This window comes from Marmota flaviventris, chromosome 19 (genome assembly GCF_047511675.1).
Source record: "Marmota flaviventris isolate mMarFla1 chromosome 19, mMarFla1.hap1, whole genome shotgun sequence".
Taxonomy (NCBI): domain Eukaryota; kingdom Metazoa; phylum Chordata; class Mammalia; order Rodentia; family Sciuridae; genus Marmota; species Marmota flaviventris.
Genome location: NC_092516.1, coordinates 8,708,974 through 8,726,609, shown reverse-complemented (window position 1 = coordinate 8,726,609; position 17,636 = coordinate 8,708,974). Strand labels below are relative to the sequence as shown.

The window sequence follows — 17,636 nt, the reverse complement described above, 5'->3', positions numbered from 1 at the left end:
CCACCCGCCCAGTGTGGAGCAGCAGGCAACACCCAGGACTGGGAGCAGTAGGCTGAGGGTGCAGACGAGGGCAGGAGGAGGTGGGAAAGCAGCTCTTCCTGCACAGCGGCACCTCACTAAGGCCCCAGGTCCTCTTCTTACCTGTAGCTGCCCTTCTTGGTCAGCAAGTCCTTGAACTGGCCCAGGGTGACTGTGCGGCCCCGCACCAGGGTCCGGTAGGGAATGGGCTCCCCGCAAAAGTAGTAGGCCACAACGATGCTGTCGCAGGGCTGGGCACTTCCACTGCCCGCCCTCCGCTGCGCCCTCGTCCTACAGGAGAGAGTAGCAGCTACTGGGCCTGCTGGTGCCTGCTCAGGGGAGCTGGGGCCCTCGCTCAGCAGCTCCACACCTGCAAAGACCCTGCCCACATGGAAGTCACCCTGGCCAGTCCTCACTGGCCTACCAGGACAGGTCCTGCTACCTGGTGGGAGGTAGTGCCCACCCGCCACACGTGGCTTCTTGCTGTAGCCAGGCAGAGCACTTGCTGTCCCCACAACCAGGTGGCCACCTGCTAGTACCCGACTAATACCTAAGTTGTGAAGCTCTTGAAATATCCGAAGGGCCAGGACAGGGCAATCAGACCTCAAAGCAAAAGTCCCCACTGGCTATAGCTGGCCAAACCTCCAGGGCCGATGAGGCCAATACAACATCCTGCCCAGAAGGAGGTGGGCCCTTTTCTTGGCAGGTGCCACACAGCTGCAAGATCTGGGAAGGCAGGTCACGACCCTGTGCTCCCAGAAGCTGCCCAGGCACAACAGGGCCTGGCCTTGGGTCCCTGAGCTGGGCACACCAGAAGCTTCCAGAGCCAATCTCATGGCAGGAAGGCAACAATGGGCACTTGTCTCCCTGCCCCCAGGTGAACGGGCCACCTTGGCAGTGTAACTCTTTTGCACTCCAAGCTCCCAGGCACCTGCGTTTCTAGACCTTTCCTCAGTACTGAACTCTCAGAGCTCACGGAAGCCATTAGAGAAGTGCCACCCCAATGGACATGCTTCTCCAGGGACAGAAGGAGCAGGTGAGGAGTGCTCTGGAGCGGGGGCTCTGCAGTCCCTTGTTTACACAGTAGATCCCATCCTTATGCCCCTCGTTGGGGTGAGCCCCCTATGCCTGCCTGGAGCAGGAACCAGGAAGGGGGAGGTCGGCCATGTCCACGTGCAGCAGGGCAGGTCCTCGTTCCTGGCTCTGGCCAGTCACACTGTCCATGAACCACACCAAGTGAGCCCTGTCTAAAGCCCCTGGTACCATTTCAAGGGACATGGCTGCAACCCCACACACCCTAGCCTGGGCACAGGCAAGCCCAAAGTAGGAGGTAGTGCTTGTATGGACAGGCCACGGGCCCAGACGCACCCTGGCCTTCCAGCCTGTCTCCACAGGGTAGCAGTGACTTCCTAGACAGGGATGGGAGGAAAGGTGGGAGCTGGTGCCCCCTTCTCCAGAACTGCCTCAGACATGGTGCCTGGACTCATGCCCAGAACAGCTGCTAGACCTGGCGGGGGTGTGCCAGACTGGCTGGGGTAGGTGGCAGTGGAGGACCCTCCAGGCACACGTACTCTGTCTCGGAGAGCTCCAAGTCCGACACGGCTGGCACCACGCTCAGCACAGGTGTGCACGCTGGCCTGACGCAGGTGCGTCCCCGCTGCATAACCGCCTGCACATACCTAGAGAACAACCCGCGTCACTGGGGAGGGGACCACGGCCAGCACTGCCAGACAGAAGGGCAAGGGGAGGGGGAATGTGCTTGTGGGAGGTGGAGGGGACGCCATACCAGGGCGCCTGACTGTTGGGTCTGGAGCACCACGTTTGAAGAGATTCGAGGGCTGGACAGCATTGTAGAGCTGGGCACTCACCCAGGGGTGCACAGCCCCAGGTTTCTGAGTTCTGAGTTGAGACATGACTTGGGAGCACTGATCTGGGAGTTAAAGCTATGCTTCGTCCTTAGGGACGACCCTCTGTGCTGCAGAGCCCACCTGCAGCCTCCCCTGAAGCACAGGGGCCCTACTCGGCAATCTGGAGCCCCTGGGGATCCATGGTCCTATGAGGGAGACCTGTCCTGGGGTCACAGTGCCCTTCTGCAGGGCCCCATGTCTGAATAGGCTGCTGAACTGCCCTGAGAACGATTTCCACCCTGACCAGCCTGGGCAGGGCCCGCAAGGCCCAAGGCCACGTCCTTCTCTGCTTTGTTCCGTATATCTAGCTGCTTGCAAAAAGCCCATCCCCTGGACAGACAGATAAACCCAGCAATTCCAGGGTTATCCCTACACCTGGAGTTGCTGGAGCCACCAGATGGAACCATGGCATGGGAACTGCACCCCAAAATGCACAGCAGAGGCAGCTCCTGCAGATCAGCTGATGTCCCAGGCCAGGAGAACACCACAGCAGGTGTCTTCCCAGAGTACCCCACCCAGACTGGGGCAGGCTCCAGCCAGACATGCATAGGATCTCAGCACCAAGAGGGAACGTCCCTACACAGAGGAGGAGTGAAGAAGGCTAACAGCAATGTGGCTGCCCCTTCGGTTCAGGTGACTGTCACCCTGGCTCTGAAGTGGGTGCAGGCTCAGAGCCTGTTACAGGTCTGTGGAGCCCGTCAGTGGCAGGGCAGTGTCACCTGACACCAGTGTAGCAGATGGGCTGGAAGCCTGCTGAACCCAGCCTTATCCTCTAGGCAGCCCAGAATAGGGCAGCCCCACAGCTGGGAGGATCCAAGATGCTCAGTGAAGGGCCAGTAACTTCTGAGGGAAACAGAGGCCTCTGTGACCATGGCCCAGGACCTGGTGAGGGACACATCTCTACGTATCACAGAGACCTGACCCACTGGGAATTCCAGCCAAAGGGTCAGAAGCGTATTCTCGCCTGGAGAGAAAATGCTACTGCCCTAGAGAGGAGATGCTGCCTCAAGGGGCAGGCAGCAGGTGTGGCGCTTGGGCCTCAGTGCTGGCTGCAGTCCTGCCCACCACAGAGCCCAGATTACCCAGCGGCTGACGGTCACCTGTCCCTGCTGAGTTGGGGATCTGTGGCCTCCACCAGAACAGGTGCCAGAGAACACGCCGGTTCTCCTCCCCAAGGGGCAGTGGCGACATTCAGTATCCCACCTAGACCCACAGCAGGGCCACCTGCAGCCTCAGCAGAGGGGCAGCAGGCTGTCTGATCAAGTGCCTGCACCCACCTCTGCTTGGAGGGCAGCTTGCTGGCTCTCTCCTCCTCTTCCAGACGCCTGCGGGCCTCCTCCAGCTGGGTCAAGGGGTTGGGGGCCGGGTTGGGAGGCATCGTGGGGTCTTGAATGAAGAGATGCGAGGGCTGGACAGCATTTCGGAGCTGGGCACTCACCCAGGGGTGCACAGCCCCAGGGCGCTCGACGGACAAGGGCCTGGAGCTCTCGTGAACCTGCTGCTTCCTCGCTCCCGAAGACCTTGGGGAGCAAGGACAAGCATGGCAGTCCCAGTGCACTGGGCGGGAGCAGCTGAGGCCTGAAGCCGGCTTCAGGGGCTGGTGAGCTCCTAGCACTCAGTAGGTACATTTCTGTCTCGTGGGTTTTTCAACTTCATTTTTAGCAGCTTTACTGAGATGTGAACCATATACAATATATGCAAACTCTTTAAAACCATACACCATATACTATACATACTATTGTTAATTAAAAAGAAATTATTTATGGTGCATGCCTGAAATTCCAGCTGCTCAGGAGACAGAGGCAAGAGGATGGCAAGTTTGAGTCCAGTCTCACCAGATTAGCAAGGCCCTAAGCAACATACAGAGACCTTGTCTCAAAAAAAAAAAAAAAAAAAAAATTAAAAAAGGGTTGGGGGATATAGCCCAGTGGTTAAACCCCTGGATTTAATGCCCAGTACTAAAAATTTAAAGAGTAAAAATAAAAATAAGTTTTCAGGACTGGGCACATATAGCTCAGTGGTAGAGCACTTGCTTAGCACACGTAAGGCCTTGGGTTCAACCCTTAGCACCACCACCAAAAAAAAAAAAAAAGAAATGTCCATGGTGGAAAACCTGGAATATACAGGAAATTAAAAGAAAAACTAAATAATTCACAATACCCTAATTTATAAATAGCCACTCTCAGTACATACACATCCCCTTACCCACTAAAAGCACATAACATAGCTGGCCTGAAGGTACACATGTAGTTTTCCCTGATTTTCCCACTTAATAATTACAGCCTTCCCTTCACTGTGCCCTGAGAATGTGTTCTCCATCCACAACACCCCACCAATGAACCCCTTGAACAGTCAGCAGAGACACAGCAGTCTCTGGGCCATGGGGGAGACATCAGAGAGGGCTGTCCCCTCAGGCAGGGGCACCTCAAGACAGGGCCAGGGCACCCAGCCCTAGCTCACTTGCCTCCATGGCACTCACCAGGAGCAGCCCACACTGAAGGTAGCCCCCCTACCCCAAGGGCTATCCATGCACACTATCTCTTCAACCACAGAAACTGCCTTTCTTGGGGAAATGTTTGGGACACAGCCCACCATCCTTTGTAAAAACCATTGGAGGGAAACCAGAAGCCCACCCACACCCTAGCCCGAGCTGGGCAGGGCTCCCTGAAACCCTGGGGACAGGCTCTGTGGCCCCAAACAAATAAAGGGAGTGGACAGTTGCCTCCCCTGACAATCCGAAGCCCCACTGGCAGATAGGGCTCCCATTACTCTCTCCAAGTCCTCAAGAGGGTGGTCTGTGCTGGCCAGGTGTGGGCTGACACCTCTCTGTGGCATTGGACACACAAGGGACATGGGATGAGACAGGGGAGTGAGCTGATACTGAGGTCCACAACATGTGGCGCTGGCCCTGGGGCCCTCACTCCACACCACCTTAGAGCAGCCTCTGTCCTCAAGGCTGGGAACAAGCAAGTGAGAGCAGATGGCATCTCCCACGGCTGCTGGCTTTCCTGTCTTGAGCTGGCCCCCTCGGGGGGAGGGCTCATGGCCCAAAGCCAGGAATAACTTCCACAGAGCAGGAGGGCTCCCGTTCCCTGGGAGAGGTTGCTGGCTAGCTCTGGGGAGGGGGCCGGTGCTGTGGGCACTCACCCATGGCCAGCCTTCCTGTGCCTGCTGATCTCCTTCTCCCCCTCGATGATCCACTGCATGATCTTCTGGTTCTTCTCCGCGTCCTCGGCAGGACCCGGCACCTCGGTGCTGCCACCCTTCCCAGGGTCCACCTTCTTGGAGCTCCTTTTGGAAGGTGCGCCTGCCTTTCCCCTGTGAGAGCAAGACCTGGGGGTTGCCCTGACCTTCTCCATGGCCTTCTGAGCCCCTGACACTCCACAGAAGGGCACTGTGCCCACTGCAAGGTGGCTACCTCTACAACAGTCTGCTGCTGCCTGAGCACACCACGGTAAGCTATACTGGTCACCCACAACCCACCAGGAGAAACAAGGTTGACTGCAGCCCTGACCTCCACCTCCTATCTCAGGGCCAAGCAGACCCTCCTTACCCAGACCCTGACCCTGTGCCTGGACCCCACCTGGATCCTGCCCAGGTTTCCTATGACTTTCTAGGGAAGCTCGGGCCTTCACAGGGATAGCCTGGCACCCTGGCCCTACTGCTGGCCACTCACCATCATGCACAGGACAAGGACCCCGCCATTCCCAAAGCAGCCAGTGGTGCAGAACTCACCCACAGGCCAGGTCACAAGTGTTGGGGATAGTGCCTGTATTCTCTGAGCAGCCACGGGACTTTGTTGCATGACTGTGAGGCTCTGGGCCCCATGTGAAGCTGCTCTGGGCTCTGCGAGAAGCCTCGGCCTCCAGCTGCTCCTTGGGCCTGGATGTGCCGTGGTGCAGGTGGTGATGAACGTGCCTGTGGTGGTGCAGGCCAGCCACATCCAGCTTCATCCCGGACCTGGGCATGTGCTTCCCATGGCCCAAGGCTGCACCTCCCAATGTCACCATCTTTGCCATGTGCCCACTGTCGGGGGAGCGGTGGCCAGGCCCAGGGGACTGGCAGCCAGGTGTCCTCATGACCCGCTGCACATGCTCGTCCAGGATGCTTTCGGGGTTCTCCTCATGGGCATCCCGCAGCCCGCCACAGCCCACATCCACATAGCGGGGTGGGAAGTGGTGCCAGGCTGGGGCAGGAGGCAGCTTGTGATTCAGCCCCGGGGGCCCAGAGGGGAGGTCTCCATCCTCACCTTCTTCCTCCTGTGGGGACAGGCAGCACCTTCAGCACCAGTTGTACCCAGAAACCTCACATGGGAGCGCCAAATGAGAGCAAGGACTGGCAAGTGTGATTCAGAGGTCAAGAGACACTGTCCCCCCTCAGGATGTGGTCAGGCCAGGAAGAGATGTCCAATTCCAGGACACCACGTGCTCAAGCCTTCAAGGGCCCTGGAGCCTCCTTGGACCCTGCTGACTCCATTCTGCAGGCTGAGGGCAGTGGCAAGAGGATAAGCACTGAGGGGAGCCACTGACAAAACTCTTCCTGGACTTAGTTTTCCTATGTTTCTCAATAAAGTATTTTTTTTCTTTTGATTGTTTTTTTCCATTCCTTAATTTTACTGCCATACATATATCCTATGACAGCTCCTGAGCAGCTGGGACCACAGACACGCACCACTATACCCACTTACAACCTGCAGCTGGGACCACAGGAGTGCACCCACTTACAACCTGCAGCTGGGACCACAGGCGTGGCCACTGCACCCACTTACAACCCACTTTAATACAAACACATTTCAAGATACTGAACACCAAATTCGTCACAAATGCAAAAGCATCGAAGCAATTAGGACCTGTGTACCAGAGCTGCTGAGGTACATGCAGGGTGGCTGGTCGATTGGCACCTGTGGGACCTGTAGGACAGAGGGTAGCTAGTGGATGCTGCCTGCCTATGGGGCTTGGGAACTCTGGGGGACAGCTCTTAGCTAGGGGTATCTCTGGACTGGCAATGCCACTATTCCTAAGGCAGCAGGAGAGAGGGGAAGGCCAGATGCCTGAGGACAGTCAGGTCGTCCTAATGGTTCTGCATCTGCAGGATCCAACTTGGGGTCTATTCATCGTGGGTGCTGGGGACTAGACCCAGGTCCTCAAGCATGCTGGCAAGAGCTTGACCTCTGGGCCACACCCACCACCCTGGTTGGATTTGGAACACTAGATTAATTTAACTGCAGCTAATGGTTTCACTATCTTCTTGGTGTTTTTATTTTCAAAATTTTATAATGATAATAATTTATTTTAATAATATGGTTATAAATACATTTTAAAGATATGAGACTATTCCTTTATAAAAAGGACTACCATCTACATCATAATGAGAACAGTGCATGGGGCAGACTGGGATCACTGTGGACTGCTTGGCAGAGGTACCATGCCCAGAAGTGGAGGCAGCCCATGGCAGTGATGGCTTGAGGGGAGCCTGAGCTGGAAGAATCTACCTACAGAACCCCCCACCCCTAGTTGGTATCAGGGAGACACATGCTTCTTTCTGAGTCAGAGAAGGTAGTTCTGCTCCCGTGGGGCAGCCAGCCAGGCCCTGCTGAGCTGGTACACGCTGTCATCCTGCCCAGGGCAGAGCCACCCCACCTGGCCAGTTGGGGGTGGGCAGGGCTGAGGTAGCTGAGCAGCCCCACTGTGTGAGCTCAGTGTGGCACTCTCCCGGTCTTCCCTGAGCACATTTCTAGAGCTAGCTGTGATGTTCCCAGGGCCGTTCTCATAGCAGAGGATGAAGTCTGAGACACTGCTATGTACACTGAAACACTGACAAGGTCACAACAGAAACCCAGGGCTCAGCACTGGAAGCTCCGATTGCATGCTAAGGCTGCTCCAAATATTTGGGTTTGGGGACAAGGCTATGTACATTCCTCTTCAACTACCCAATGAGGCTTCCACTGGCACTCCCAGAGGGCTGGCCCAGTGTGTGCACACTTAGCACCATCAGTGCCACCAGATGCCAGCTGCGACATGGCTCCTGGGCCACATCACAGAGCGTCCAGACAAGAGAGCTGCTCCTGTGAATAGCAGCTCACCTGACAGCATCTCACTCTTATCTGCCAGAACCTCCTGGCAGTGAGGCCTGTACACCGCTGCTGGCAGGTGGCCTCAGGCAGATTCCTGAACTTTGGGGAACCACTGAGTCATCCCCAGGGATGTGGAGAGGGTGAGCTAACTAGCATATGGGAAGTCCCCACCAGCACCTTCTCACACTCATGCTCTGCTGCCCGGGGTGGGGGTGGGGGGAAAGGCGACTGCTGCTGGTCTCAGTGGCAAGGGAACCAGGCCTGTTCCCTACTACACTACATGAGGAGCATCTGCCCAATCACTTGTCCCCAGACCAGCACTGCTGGCTCTTCTGTGTGCTCCCCTGGGCAATGTGAGTGAGCCAAATGAGAAGGCAAGCCTGCTGGGGGTGTTAGGGCCTAGGGGGCTGAGCCCACGGGTTAAATAAGGACATCAAGGGAGTGGTGGAGAAATAATTCCTTAGAGAGACATCATAGTTTGAACTTCAGGTATGGAAACTCATATAAATAGGAATGCCTGCATTTTCAAAGTATTTATGGTCACCAAACACTGCAAGGAGAGCAGAGGAGGCCTTTCTATGAGTGGCACAGAGAAGCCCAGGGTGTGAGTCCCATGTGGTGGTCTTGACAGGAAGGGGAAAGCCAGGATGAAGAGCCTGCAGCACTGGCTATCTGCCTCAGGTGGCCCAGGCCACCAATGGGGCAGAGCACAAAGGGCTGCATGGCCCACCACCCGGTCGGTCTGTCAGGTGCTGGGAGCCTGAGGGTCTCCTCCCAGTACAGGGCCACATGGCCCCCTAGGCCTGTGAGAGTGAGAAGGTGCTGCTAGGGTGCAGAGTGCCAGACAAGAGGGTCAGAGGAGCACGGTGCCAGGAGGAGCAGGGGCTGGGCTGACCTCAAGGATCCAAGTGGGGGAACACACGGCAGTGCAGATGCAGCTCTGAGCACAGACCACTCACCATCCGCACACGCTTCAGCCGCTCCTCCAGCTTCTCCTCAGCCTCCCGCGTGCGCTGGACAGCCTCCAGGCGGTGGATAAGTTCCTCAGCAAACTTGTGTGGCTCCACGCGGATCTCCTTTGGCATTCGGTAGGTACGCTGCAGGAAGACATGGGCATAGGCAGCATGCCCCACACAGAGGCCTCCGCCTCTGTGGTCAGCAGCATGTGTGCTGAGGACAGTTTCTGTCTACAGCAGGTGCTCTTCCCTCTTACTCCAGCACACTTTCCCATTGCCCCTGCCCTTGTCTACACTCAGCCCAGAGGTAGGGACTCTAGGGATGACAGACTTGGAGGCTGAATGAGCAGGCTGTAGCACTCTGAACCCAGTACTGCGCCCTGTGCCGAGCACCTGCAGCCTGTGCTCATGAAAGCACTGAGGGCATGACACCAGGGGAGCATGCAAAGGTTCAGTGCACAAGGCCACCAAGGACGAGAGGCTAAAGATAACCCATGTGGCATCGCTGCCAGCAGGCCCAAGGTGGGTATGTGGTGCCAGGGCACCTTCAGGGCCTCTGTCTGGCAGGGATCCATGACAGGCCCGCCAGACTTAGTGCCATACCCAAGTGTGCATGGATCGGTGTGGACTCAGGGGTCTGTTAAAGCATGGGAGGCACAAAACTCAGAGCACAGGGAGAGCTCTGTAATTCAAGAAATTTTCCTTTCTAAAAGAAGGTAAATCTGAAACATTTTATAGTTACATGCTTTTACCTTTCTAAAAGAAGTTAAATCTGAAACGTTTTATAGTGACAGTGCTTTTAACTTTTGGGGAGGCTTTACCTTGAAATAATTTTGAACCTTAAAATAGCTGCAAGATCATCAGTAGGCCTGCACGACTGTACAGCTGCTGGCCTGGCCAGCAACCTGCACGCTCCACAGATCCATCTGCACTAGCTGGAGTGCACTGAGCAAAAGCAAGGAAATGCCACCTCTGAGCACAGGACAGCTGTGGACGCAGCAGCCTGACCCTGCCAAGGCACTCCTGTCACATAGGGCTCAGGCCAATCTTACCCACCCCGTGATGTCCCTGTGACAAAACGTATTTAAAACTCCAAGCCAGTATGGAGCAGTACGACTGCAAGTTCAAGGCCAGCCTGGACAACTTGTCAAAAGCCTGTCTCAAAAATAAAATAAAAAGGGCTGGGGATGTAGCTCAGTGACGTGCTTGTCTAGCATGGGTGAGGCCCTGGATTCCATTCCCAGCGCCACTCACACCCACACCTAATTCAAGCCAAGGTCTAAGCTGGAAAGGACCCAGCTCCTCCTAAGCTAGGAGCAGAGAGGGGCTCTGGTGGACAAGGGAGGTGGCCTGAGGACAGCCAGCAGATGGCTGCCCCTCTGAGGTCATGCAGAATCTGGCCTCTAGTCATGGTGGCTCGAGGCCGAGTGGGGAAGATGTGGGCAGGGGGCTGCGTCGCCTGTGCTTTCCCCCCTGCCCTCCCAGCAGCAGACACTGCACGGCCCTGATGTGCATACCCATGTCTCACCTACAAGACCAGAGGAGAGACCAAGCAGTACAGGGGAGAAAGAAACCCAAGCAAAGGCTGAGAAACATGACATGCAGGGCTCAGAACAAGGCACTTTCTGAATAAAACAGACCCCCAGACAGGTACACGGTGTTTGCAGTTCCAACAGGAGGCTACAGGTCCTGGTCGGCCCACCTACTGCAAGCCCCGAGCCAGATTCTTGAACTCCCTGCCTCTGCAGATTGCTCCTCTAGTGAAAGGGAGCGCATAGGCTCCTGGGCAGCACATGGTGACACCCCATTCCAAGTTGGTACTGTCTAGGGGACCAGACCCCACTGGTTGCCAGCCACACCCTGACTGACAGGAGAGAGGTATCTACTCCAGAGCTGTCCTTAAAGGAGGAGCTCATGGATGGAACCTCACACCATTGCTTCCCGCAAGATGCAGGCACACCCTACCTTGCAGCAAAGGGCCCAAGCACAAGGGCCGTGGGGTTGAGGAAAGGGCAGGGCTCTGGGCCTACCAACGCCCACGCCTCCTCAGTTCTGTCTTCCTGAGTTCCTGTGATTATCGGGAACCTGGGATCTGTGTTCCCCACCCAGAACAGGCTCCCAGCGACTAGCCTCTAGCCCTTCTCTGCTGCATTGGAAGGAGTGCTTCAAGCCTAGACCCAGCTCACCAATGTGCTCTTCAGGCTTTTTTAACACTCTCTATTTTATGTTTAACTCACCCACTCAATCAAACAGTTTTTATCATCAAGGTTCAGCAAAGCGGCACGAATGGCAGAGAGAGCATCCAAGAGGGCTCAGCTGCCCACTGTCCCCTACACCCTGGTCTTGCTGAAATTTCCTGCCACAAGGACCTCCCTCTTTCTAACACGCCTGAAGCCTCCCTGGCCTTAGTCTCCCCTAGTGTCCAGAATGCTTGGCTTCTGAAAATCAGAGGTTGACTGCTGTGCAGAAGGCCCTCACCTTGCACTGGCACTGCAACTTCTGGCAGATCTCACTCCCCTGTGTTCACAGGGCCCCTCTGGCCAGGCTCCAGCACTGGCTTGAGAGGTCCTCCCCATGCACAGGGGGTGTTGTGAGGTACCCACTCCCATCACGCTGGTGTGGACTCATGAACCGTAATTTACTTTCACTGACTTGATGCCTAGACTGCTGCTGTGCTGGTGGGGTCAGGGGCACACCAGTCCTGAGTACAGGGTATGTCCCCCTTATTCTTGCAGCCTTTCCTCTTCCAGGTCTCTACTTGGGCCCTGGTCTGAGTGTAGATACCTACTAAGCACATCAGTGCTCCTGCTATGCACGGGAGCTGAGAAACACATATCCTGCAGGGAGGCCTGGCTGGGAACAGGCTATCTGCTCTGCTGAGGCGCAGGCTGCTCCAGACACATGAGTGGCAGGCACCTGAGGACATGTGCAGATGCACACACACACCACTGCACACACAAAGCCTACAGCATTCTCTGATTTTGTAAGTGGACAGCAGGGAGACAACACAGCTACCCACCCATTCTTTTCCCAGAAGAAAGAATAAACAAGCATCTCTCTTCTCAACCATGAACATGGTTTCCTAATTTGGAAATTAAAGGTTCTGCCCCAAAAGCTAAAAGACACAACTAAGAAGTGCAGCCTGAGTATGTGTGAGGCTCCTGAACACCTGCTCGGTTCCCTCTTCACCACTGTAGAGCTCGAGTGCAAGGTGTAACCACTAGCTTCCCTCATCTCCCCTAAAGCATCTTTCTGTTCAACATCAGTATGCCAGAGTAAGGAAAGCCAACTGCTCCATTTGCAGACAAGGGTACTCTGCCAATGGAGACTGGCTGTGAATGCTCGTAGCCGCCAGCACTTGAGGAGCCACTGTGACTTGGTCCAGGAGGCAAAGCTCAGGCAGCCTTGTGGTCAAGGTGTCTGAGCAGAGATGCCTACTGTCCAACCTCAAAAAAGCTGATTCTCAAAGTTCTCCTGGAGCACAGCAGTGCCAGCTTTCACAGAAACTGTCAGGGGGCTGCAGAAGGCCAGAGCTGGGCTCCATGTCATGAAGAAAGCTTCAAGTTGCTCTCCCTCGAGTGGGCATCTTGCTCACAGCAACAGGAAAAGAGTACCATGAAGCCAAGTGCAGGACAGGTCCTGCCACCATGCACGGCTGTGCAGCCCCCAGCCTGGGGCTCAGGCAAATGGTGCTTGCAACACTGCTGCTCTAGAGTCAGCCAGGTCAGAGCAGGTGCCTGGAGGGGACTAAGCCTCCAGGAAGTCAGGCACCTGCCTCTCCTGTTTGTCTGCTCCTGTGGCCCCACTCTGAGTGAGAACAGGGAGCATGGTGGGGCTTATACTTACAGGAATGTGAGGTAGAGGTACCCTCCCGTTGACTTGGATGCTCTCCTGCATCTCCCTACGGTGCTGCTTACGGGTCCGGTATGGGGGGACTCCATCCCTGTGCAGAGAAAAATGGCAGCTGTTAACTCACAGGGGAAACAAGGCTCCAAAGAGCACCAGTCAATCAGTGATGGTGGCGACAACCACCAGAGTGCAGCAGTCCACGTGCTTACGTATACAGGACAGCACATGCATGCTCACAGGCATGGATGTACTCTCACACATACAGACTTGCATAACACACACATTCATACATGATAGCAAAGCCCAGGAGCTTAGCCACAGTATGTTCCTCCAGCTAGTATTTACTGAGCATTTCAACAAAATTCAGCTCTGCTTGCTTTACAGCTCGAAGTTGATTTCTGAAGGGTAGGATTAGAATAGGTGACAGTGTGTGGTTGCAAAGCTTCAGTTAGTGACTGCTGACTTGGCTCTTCACCAAAACATCTGCAGACCCTGCTTTGTCCCTAGGCCAGGGCCATGATGTGCCTGCAAGGAGCTGCCAAACGGACCACAACATGTGAGGGCTGCAGAAGGAGCAGCTGAGATGCCCCAAGACTGCTGAACACTGGACTTCCACAGCACTGTGGACTGTCTCCTCCAGGCCAGTGCAGAGACAGATCTGAGTGGCACTCAAGGGTCTTCTGGGACTACAGGATGAGGATAGCTAGCCGCAGGGCTCTCTTCGAACGGGACAGCCACGAGATTCAGCACCTGCACATTGCCAAGCACACTTCCCACTGCTACAAAGCTTCTTGGGCACAGCAGCAGCTGGAGCCAGCATGATGCAAAGGAGCCCCAGAGTCAGGAGACAGGACAACTGAGACGCTGGAGTGCCACACATTTCTCTTGCCACCAGTCTTTGGTGACAGGAAGGACTGGGTAGGTGCCCCTCCACACTGGATGGGATGGCCTGTTAAATACTCTGACCACAGAAAGGTCTCGGCTCGTCTCCAAGAGGACAGAATAAAGGTGTGTGAGCAAGGACCCTGAGCCTCTCCGCGCCTGGGCAGAGGTTCAAAGTGCACTCAATCCAAGGGGATTTTCCCACCACCAGAGAACAGGGGAGGTGGGTGCAATTAAAGTACATTTCTTGGGGCTGGGGATGTGGCTCAAGTGGTAGCGCGCTCGCCTAGCATGCGTGCGGCCTGGGTTCGATCCTCAGCACCACATACAAAGATGTCGTGTCTGCCGAAAACTAAAGAATAAGTGTTAAAAAAAAAAAAATTCTCTCTCTCTCCCTCTCTCTTTAAAAAAAAAAGTACATTTTTTTAAATAACCCAACAGGAGACCAAAACACCTAGGCTACAGGAAGACTGTGCACCCCATAATACTCAGCAAATGAGGAACTGGGGTAGGGACCTTGCACTCCAGGGAATAAAATGCTGGTTATAACTGCCCCCCCCCCCGGGGGGGGGGGAGTCTCCTCCTCTAGACACCCGATCTCACAAGACCGTCAGTAAAGCCTCGCTTTTTGCTATACCTTGTGTCTCTCAGGTCAGTCTTTGGGTCTGGACAGGTGAGTGTTTTTTTTATATAGGACACCTGGGATGAGGGACACCTGGAAAGAGCACTCCTGGGTGAGGGCTGGCTACTGGGCTCAACGCCACAGGTGTTCTCCCTTATTTGATGCTTCTGGAGAGAAGCCCAGGTGTTCCCAGGCTTCAGCACCCTCCCACCCCCCAGCACTCCCTGGTGGGGAGAGGGCAAATGGCAACAGACTGGAAGATGGCCATTGTGAGATCCATGGTCGACCAAGTTGAGACTTCAAACCACTCTCCAGGTTAAATGGGGCATCCATTTCTTTTTTTTCCAAATAAGGAAATTTGCAAATTTAAGAAAATATGTTTTCTAGGTAATATCATGTTATAATACTAATTGTTTTCACCAATTTTGACTATTATCAATTTTTTCAACAAATAAATTTTGATCTGTCTTGTTCCTAAGCTCTGGCCCATACCACTGAGCTGAGGACAGTCACAGGACATTCCCATCCCACAGGTTCCCCAGAAGTGTGACAATGCAGGGATGTGCTTCTGACTTACTGTGATAGCAGGAGATGCAGAAGCTCGGATGAAGCTGTGGCACAGTGGGCAGACTGCTCACCTGACCACCCCTTACCATGGGGAACTGGGCTCAGCACCTGAAGCTGCATCACCCTGCCGCCCTAGACTCCAAGCTCCCAGAAGGGCTCGCCTGACACAATATTCTGTACCACACCAAGGGTGTGTACAGAGCAGTGTCAACAAGGAGGTGTCTCTGCAGCCACACAGCCTCCCAGAGACTGCACTCCTACTCTGCAGCAGGCTCCTCTGCCTGCTGGTCTGTGCCTACCTTTTAACTGAGACACCAGATTACACAGCTAAGGAGAAAACAGAACCTTCAGTCTGCCTCCACATATCCCTGGACCTTCCTCTGTCAAGGCTCCAGGCAGCTTCAGGCATGGCATACTTGGGTTCTAGCCTGAGCTAGGTTTCTGGGGGTGCCACCCACAGTGTAGCCCACCTGTGCTTGGCTACACTAGGCCAACTCGGGGCAACTACAGACAAAGCCCAAACCCAGGCCAGGGCAGAGCCCAGAGCCAGCAGCCTGAAGCTAGGCTGCAGCACACTGTGTGGGTGCAACTTACACACTGCTGTCTGTGAGGGACAGGGTGTCAGCATCGCTGGACAGGCTTTGCTGCTCACTGTCGTTGGCACTGGCGGCGGGGGCCAGGGCGCAGCCGGAGCTGACGTAGTAGGAGTGCACTGGCTCCCGCCAGGGTCCATACCTGCAAACAAGGAGGGGACATGAGTGGCAGCCTGTAGTGCCCTTTAAGTCCACATCCCCAGAATTATCTGAATATCTTACTATACGAATTAGAAGTGTCAACAGTTTAGGAAGAAAAATGGACCAGAAAAGGCCAGTGTCCCTCCCTCCCTCCCTCCCCTGTCCCTATGAGTGGGCCCAGGCCTGGGCACCATTCCACCTGTCCCTGCTTTGGGAAGATGTCTCAGTAGGCACAGATGCTCACATGAGCTTGGTTTCTATGCACGTAACTAGAAATGGAAAGAGCATAGAGCTGGCCCTTCATCCATGCTATTGGCTACAAAGCCCACCTGGCCTCCAGGTCCACTTGGGGCATTTCCAGAGCAGGAAACAATGGGCTGGGAAGGGCAGGCCTCAGCAGCCTCAAACTGGGTTGATCATAAGCAACCAGGACACTGGTCTGCCTTCCAGCATGCAGGGTCAGCCTCCCCCCCTGACATGAGCAGCCCCACAAGTGCCAACCTTCAGCATCACATTCTTTACTGAGTATCAAGATGAGCTATTTCCAATGACACCATTGTTGCCACTTTCCCAGGTTAAGTGCTCAACTATTTTTAGGTATAGCTACTGCCACTAAGAATATCAAACTTTGGTAACTTTCTATAAACATTCATTTAGTTAAAAAGAAAAGCTCAAGTGAGAGAGTGAAGTCCCCACTGCAGGCCCCCACCCTGCCTCCACTCTCTCCTGTCAACACCACCTGGCCACTCCAGCAGGATCAAGCCTTCCACATACCTGTCTCTGACTCGGCCTCCCAACCCACCCAATAGTTCCAGAAGTGCCTTCCACATACATGAGAGCTCTTCTACAAGATGACAAGGAGGCAAGTGCAGACAACCCAGTGGAGATCAGGCTTCCCTGTGTAGTGAGCAATGTGGTCAGAGGAGGAGGGAGAGAGGAGGGACACTCAGATGGGAGGAAGGAAAGAAAGCGGGGGGGGGGGCGCCAGCCACCTGCTTTCCTTCTAAACTCCTGAACAACTGCACTGGTTCTCAGTGCAGACCACCAGCACTGCTGACAGCTCTGGCCTCTGAAAACACATGCACCACTGAGCTAATGTGACAAAGCTTTCTGTGGCCAAGGACAGGTAAGGGGGTGTTACCTGTACTGCAGGACCCACTTTGACAGCAGCTGGGAGCTGCAGAGGAGGCTGTGTGTGGCAACCACACTGCCAGGTGGCACAGCTAGGCTCACTGCAGTCCTCAAAATATACTCAGTGGGGTCCACACAAACATGCTCAACTGACTTTTGACAGAAATGCAAATGCCATCCAACAAAGATGGCCTCCTCAACATGGTGCCGGAGCAACAAGCACAAGCCAAAACACCAGACCTATCCCAAATCCCACATTTCCTGCAAAACCACCTCCAACAATCACTTCTGTGGCCACTGGGCATTTTTAGCCCCATTCCTTCCCCTACTCGCCCAGGCCTCAGTGTGGGCCTGCCACCCCATCGGTTCTGCCCACCCCTACTCGGTAACCACTCCACTGTGGTTCACTGCAGAGACTTTAGCACACAGCACTCCCCTCCCACCTGCCACACGAAGAGCTGGCTTCTCAGTGAGGCCCTGGTGCCCAAGACCAGGAATAGGTTCCACTTGCTGCCAAATATGGATCATCCCCACACCTCAGTAAGTCCATGATGAAGAAGTGGCCTGTGTCTTGGGGCTCAGCCCTGTGTACACAGTGGATCACAGATTACACAGTAGCCCAATGTGTACCCACCCAAACCCTTCTCAACTCTGTCCGATGTCTGCCTGGGCCCAGTCACAATCCAAACAGATGGCTCCTCGGGCCACTGTCCAAGGACAATGTCCCACTCCAAAGTCTACTCACCCACAATGTGTGATAAGCTGTCTCCCCCACATATCCCTTAAGCATACCCATGGAGCATAAGCCAGCTGCTCAGAGAGCTGTGTCCCTGGAGCATAAAAATCAAACCAGGGAGCACAGGATGACTTCTTACATGGAGCTCAGGTTGGTTCCCA

General features: G+C 54.9%; 1 protein-coding gene across 3 annotated transcripts in view; it reads right to left on the bottom strand.

The window, feature by feature from the left end:
• Positions 1-17,636, bottom strand: part of Axin1 (axin 1) — a 37,971-nt gene that overhangs the window by 1,109 nt on the left and 19,226 nt on the right. For 2 of the 3 annotated variants that reach the window (XM_027940376.2, XM_071605620.1), the window contains 7 exons: positions 15,469-15,609; positions 12,801-12,897; positions 8,958-9,095; positions 5,661-6,184; positions 5,073-5,243; positions 3,203-3,445; positions 142-309 (listed from right to left, as the gene is read on the bottom strand). In XM_027940376.2, coding sequence (XP_027796177.1) covers positions 142-309; positions 3,203-3,445; positions 5,073-5,243; positions 5,661-6,184; positions 8,958-9,095; positions 12,801-12,897; positions 15,469-15,609 — 1,482 coding nt within the window. Of the gene's footprint in view, positions 1-141; positions 310-1,589; positions 1,698-3,202; positions 3,446-5,072; positions 5,244-5,660; positions 6,185-8,957; positions 9,096-12,800; positions 12,898-15,468; positions 15,610-17,636 lie in introns of all 3 variants that reach the window. The other variant, XM_027940375.2, reaches the window with a different exon arrangement.